At 43.4% G+C, this 5,827-nt stretch overlaps 1 protein-coding gene across 4 annotated transcripts; it reads left to right on the top strand.

Moving 5' to 3' along the window:
* Positions 1-1,322: 1,322 nt before the first annotated feature.
* Positions 1,323-3,664, top strand: LOC123157363 (methyltransferase-like protein 22). Of its 4 annotated transcripts, none has more exons than XM_044575625.1 (10): positions 1,323-1,507; positions 1,634-1,702; positions 1,801-1,878; positions 1,954-2,030; positions 2,135-2,237; positions 2,384-2,434; positions 2,634-2,787; positions 2,908-3,052; positions 3,151-3,256; positions 3,350-3,664. In XM_044575625.1, exons 1-10 carry the CDS (start codon positions 1,375-1,377, stop codon positions 3,490-3,492), a joined length of 1,059 nt encoding a protein of 352 aa, XP_044431560.1. In that variant the 5' UTR covers positions 1,323-1,374; the 3' UTR covers positions 3,493-3,664. The 4 variants fall into 4 exon arrangements, with proteins under 4 accessions (XP_044431560.1, XP_044431559.1, XP_044431558.1 ...); XM_044575624.1 differs by having other exon boundaries at positions 3,341-3,664; XM_044575623.1 differs by having other exon boundaries at positions 1,634-1,714.
* Positions 3,665-5,827: the final 2,163 nt, after the last annotated feature.

Genomic DNA, 5,827 nt, shown 5'->3' with positions numbered 1-5,827 from the left:
TTTTTTTTCAGTGGAGCACATGTTGGCTGCACAACAACAACAGTTGAGAGAAGTCCATATTGCACCCATGAGCTCTTCGGTTTGCCAAATATTCAACCCCTAACTTTAAATAGGCTAAGATTCAACCTTGAGCCATCAAAACCATTTAGGTCTCAAACCCTCCCCTGACCATGGTTTTGGTCTCGTTGATCGTCCAGTCAACCAGCCACGTCAGCGCAAAAATCATGTTTTGTACAATTTTGTCAAAAAGTTCAAAAAATTGGAAACTTTCGAAAAAGTTATGTAAAATTAAGAAAACAATAATTAGCATTCTCAGAAAAGTTTCAGAAACTTATGCTTAAAATAACAGAAGTTACTGTCAAAATTGTCCATTTTTTGCCAAATCTTGTCATAAATTCAAAGGTTACAGAAAAGTTTGAAAAAAATCAATAAAAGAATTCTAAGCATCCTAGGAATTGTTTTTCAGATTTTTCGGGCGAACCTTGAATTTTTGACAAAATTTGCACAAAAAGTGGGTAGAAAATGAAATTTGAGGTTAATTTCTGTTCTATTAAGCAATTTTTTTGAACATCTCCCCTGAGTACTTGGTATTGCTTTCTTGAATGTTTTCAAAGTTTTCTGAAAATTTCAATTTCGACTAAAATTTAGGTAGATGATGAATTTGACAGTAATTTTTATTATGTTATGCAAAAAAAAACTTTCCCAAAATGCTTACTACTGGGTTTACAGAAAATTTCAAAAAAAATGGAATTTAAAATTTTAATGTATTTGACAAAAAATGGCCATATGTTTTTTTGGAAATTTAACCATTATTTTGATTATTTTAAGCAAACAATTCCCAGAATGATAAGTATTGTATTGTTGATTTTTTAAAAATTTATTCTCTAAACTTCGATTTTTTTGGAGAAAAAAATGTTGGGAAGAAAATGATAGTTGTGCTAACATGGCTTGCTGAATGGAGGGTCAGCGGGGTCAAAATCAGGGCAGAAGAGTGGAGGGTTGATTCCTATAGCCGTTTTTGACAGTTCAGGGTTGAGTCTTAACCGGTTTTGAAGTTCAGAGTTGAATCTTAGACAAACCGAAGAGTTTAGCATTGTGGAGCAAAAGTTTAGCAGTAATATGGACTTCTCTCACAGTATTTTTTTTAGACAAACTTCTCTCACATTGCAGCAAAAAAATAATAATGTATGAGGTTACATGTATGAGGTAGGGGGTAGGCCGTTGCAGCAAAAGAAAGGAGCCCAAGGCGTAAGCCGCTCACGGAATGAAGCCCATACGCCGCCCGGCCCAATAAGACACCGCAGCCTTTTTCCAGTCTGCTTCTCAAACCGAGGCAAAATCCTCTCTTCAGAGACGGCCAGACGGGGGCAAAAAATGGAGGCCGCCGGAGGCGGGGAGGCGGAGGCGGCGGAGGAAGAGCAGGTGATGAGCGAGGTGCACCTGGGCTGCCCGCCCCGCTTCCCCGGCCTCTTCCTCTCCCGCTTCACCTTCTCCTCCCGCCCCCTAGGTAATGACCACGCACGCGCCCCCTCCTCTGTTCTCAGTCGCATTTCATCATACACCTTCACTGCGCCGCTTCTTGGCTCACATCCTCGGTTTGGCTCCTGCTGACGTGACACCTGATGTTTTCTAGACCCACCCGGAGGCGACGACGGCGAGCGCAGCGATGGGTGCGAGCTGGTCGCATCAACGAGCAGTTCATGTGAGCGGGCGAGTGAGTTTTGATTGTTCCTACCGTAGGTAGACGGTGGATGGTGGATTGCTTGGTGTGGTGACTTGATTCTTGGCTTTATTGAGAAGGTGGCTCGCCGGACGCTGTCGCCGTGGACGCCGACGGGGACCTCGTTCTCGACCGGAGAACAAGAAGGATTGGAGACAGTAAGGCGCGCTTGTTGCCGCATCCGTCCTGTCCTTGTCGGTGAGTTGCAAAACCTGATCTTCCTTGGCATGCAGGAAGAAGAAGAAGCGAGGATCTTGTGCTCACCGTGCAGCACGGCGTCACCTCATCTCTGCGGAGCGTCGGGCTTCAGGTACGTTGGAGAAGCTTTCAGTGGTGGATTTCGTATTGTGCTTTCTTTCTTCCTTTCGTCTCGCCTGTGATCCATTGCTTGTTTCTGTTATTGTTGCTTCACAGGTTTGGAAGGCGGCCATGCTGCTAACCGACTTTGTGCTGCACAAGAGCTTCACGTCGTCTGAATTCGACGGTGTTACTGCCATGGAGATCGGTGCTGGCACAGGTGATAATTCACTCTGAGATTTAGTTGATACAGAATCCTTCCAACTTTGCTTCATCTTCCAGTTTTATTACCACTCTGTACAAGGTTGCTGTACGGCTTGTTCTTGAACACCAGCGATATTCATGTAATCGCACAATGTTTGCCAGGTTTGGTCGGGTTGGCGCACGCTCGAGTTGCCAGAAGAATTTTCATTACAGGTAATCAGGTCTCCTTACAGTTTGCCAGTAGAATCCAGTAGGTATGGCTGGATCTGAAAGTCTGAATGATGGATATTGGCAATTCGACATGATACTTAAATGCACCCTGAAAAAGTAATACATGGAGCAATCAAAGTTTCTTATGCCATGTTGCTATCTTTAGTCCTCACGTATTTTATTCACCAATGGGAATGAACAGATCGAGGCACTGATATCCTCGATAATTGCTTGGCTAATGTCCGTCTCAACTCTAGCATGCTAAAGTTTGATGAAGCAAAAGTCCTTGTACGGGAACTGGACTGGAAAATGTCGTGGCCTCCGCCCGTGGGTACACATGATGCATCTGATCCAAGGTTTTCTTCTGCGCCAATTGCAGTCCTGATTGCTCTATTGTTTACCATGGACTTCTGAATTATTATTTTTTGCTAAATGTTCCTCGGCACCGAGCTTAAGTTATGTGTTCTTCAATGCAGTTCGATATACTTTTGGTCTGCAAGTGAAATCAAGGAGGCTGAGCAAGCCACACTACTATTTGCTGCAGATGTTATTTACAGTGACGATCTCACCGATTTGTTCTTCGACACAGTGAGGCAGCTCATGTCACGTGGTGCCAAGAAGGTATCATTATATTCACTGACAACCACTATCTATTCATAGAAATCCAGCTAGTTAACATGGTTGAGAGGAAGACTCAGATTCTCCTTTGCATCTGGTAGGTGCTGTACTTGACCCTGGAGAAGAGATACAACTTCAGCCTGGACGAACTAGACGTCGTGGCCAATGGTTACAAGCATTTCCGAAGCTTCTTCACGGTTCAAGATGGTAACATCCTTGCTAGATACTCTGACAAGCCGGCAAAATAATTGCTCCATCAGGCTATCTCAACTAACCTCCGTTCAATCCCAGTGTCTCCAGGATGTGGAGGCCAGGATAATGCTACACTGAAACCAGGCCTCGTGGGGGAGCAGATAGACCTTGCGAGGGTTCCTCAGTACATCAGGGAATATGACAGAGGCAAGGATCCGGAGATGTGGAAGCTCATGTACTGTCCAGACTAAAAATAGCATCATCGGTTTACATCGACTGTTTATGTTCATGCTGTGTGGAAATTATGTGTTCCCCCTAGGATACACATCTTCCTGTGGCTGCTGGATAACAGCCTGCTTATGACCAAAGACAACTTGATGAAAAGAAACCTTTTGCAAGGTCTGAAGAATCTCTGTTTTGCTCTGATCATGAATCTGTTAAGCATCTTTTCTTTGGTTGTGAGCTTTGGTTGGTCATTGCTAGATATTTTAATGCCTCTATTGGCAATTCCTTTGAATTAACTGCTAGGTTTTGGATTGCCAACAAGAAACACCTCTTGCCTAAGTTGAACAATTCCTTTGAATAGTACTCCCTCCGATCCAAAATTAGAGTCACAGTTTTGAACTGGGCTTAGTTCAAACTGCAACACTTTTTATGGATCGGAGGTAGCATGATTTTTGATTATATTTCCTGGACTGACATCAAAAGAGCTTTGGTGGAGAATCCTAAAAACTGTCAAAAACACGGTCCAGTAAAGTACATGTAATCAAAGTTCTGAATTTATCTTTGCATGAAACGATAGTTTTTACTACAGTACATGATTGTAGGGAGTACACTGGCATAACTAAATCCAAAGTGAAACATTGGCAGCTCCAGGAATGAATCTGTTGGCCCGGTAAGAATGTCCCATCAGTTTGGATCGATGGTCAGGTCCTGTGTACAGCAGGGCATGAATGCCCATTAGTTTGGCTTCCAACAGAGCATCAACATGGGTAGCAAAATATCAGTTCAAATACATTAAGTAAGATGTATGGATGGCGCCAGTTCCCCTATGTGTATGTACCTCCATTCTGAGCCTGCCAAACAGGTGGATTGAGTGGATGATAAATATATACATATCCTCTGCAAACTCGCATTAATAAATAAGTATATAAACAACAATTGTGTCGACTGATAAATTTGCGATTCTGATACCCAGCAAGGAGCAGCTAGCTAGGGTAACATTAAACTGCGTACCATAAGAAGCACAACGCAGGAAAAGCGACCATCAGCGGAGGGAGTCATGTTTCGGCCAACTCAGGGTCCCTATTACAGTTTCCTGTTGGTGTCTGTCTCTCTGGCCTTCAGCACAGGAAATCGGAACCAGTTGGTGTTGTGCTTGAGCTTGAGGTACAGGAAGTGCTCGGATTGCGTCATGTAACATTCCGGACAAGCAATTCTGCACTTTTCGTTTCTTCTCCGTTTCTTCTCCAGGGGCCGGAGCATGCCTTGGGTTGGTTCAGCAGTGAGTGGATTTGTGCTTGCTTCTGCACAACGGCCTCCAGGAGTAAGTGTAGCTCATCACAATATCCCAAATATAGCGCATGCATCTCTCTCCATTGCACTGCTTCCCCTGAAAACAGAAGCAGATTCCAAATCATCCATAAATATGATGCTCGAGTAAAGATGTTAGTGCAACAGTGCTTTTCAATGAATGACTAATAGGACAAGCATCCGCATCATGTCATACATAATTCAGAGTCATGGCTAACTCACAGGATGTCCAGAAACCACAACTTAAAAAAAAGTGATCATGTATGCACAGATGTTAATTCAGGCTTGTCGCAAAGCAAGCAGGTTTTGAAATCAACCTGTGGTCCATTAGAGCTAACTTGTCTCTAGTGAGAAGCTTATTATGAAACAACATCCAGAGGAAGGAGGATATGGATTTATGGGGAATGGCTACCTCCCATGTAGGAAGATTGTCTCTACATTACGTGACCAAAAGACATATTACGTGAAGAAAAAGTATAGCCAATGCCCATCCACTCAGAGCACTCCCCAGCTTTTCATTGCCGAAATTGACAGCAATCACTCATCTGCTTCAAAATACGCCAGAATGGAAGTCATCCTTTCGGATACAAGGCAAAGCTATAACATTGGACTTTGCAGAATCTCCAAGCTCCGACCTTCTTCTCCCATGGGGTGGGGAGCGGCAGTGCCACCCGAGGAGAACATCAAGCACCCAGGACAAGATTAATTTCCGGGTACTGGAAAACTACTGCTGTGGGGGTATGCGGAAATCTTGGTGACCTCTGTCTTGTCCTCCAAATTATTTCCCGTAAATCTAGGTTCATAAAATGCTTCTCCAAAAACATCTACATTTGTTCTTCTTGATAACCACCAATAAAGGTTTGTAATGACAGGGAAGGCAATAGCTACAATATACGACACAATGAACAAAGAAATATACGAGGATAAAATGACTAGTTTGGAAACTTGTGCATTGCTGCAATGCAGACAGCTCTTGACTCTCACACCAGAATTCACAGACCATCCATTCCATGAAGAGACAATCTGCCTATATGTTGGATTTTCTTATTCAGC

Source organism: Triticum aestivum, chromosome 7B (genome assembly GCF_018294505.1).
Source record: "Triticum aestivum cultivar Chinese Spring chromosome 7B, IWGSC CS RefSeq v2.1, whole genome shotgun sequence".
NCBI lineage: Eukaryota > Viridiplantae > Streptophyta > Magnoliopsida > Poales > Poaceae > Triticum > Triticum aestivum.
Note: the sequence above shows the minus strand (reverse complement) of the source record. Positions and strands in the feature narration are given on the sequence as shown.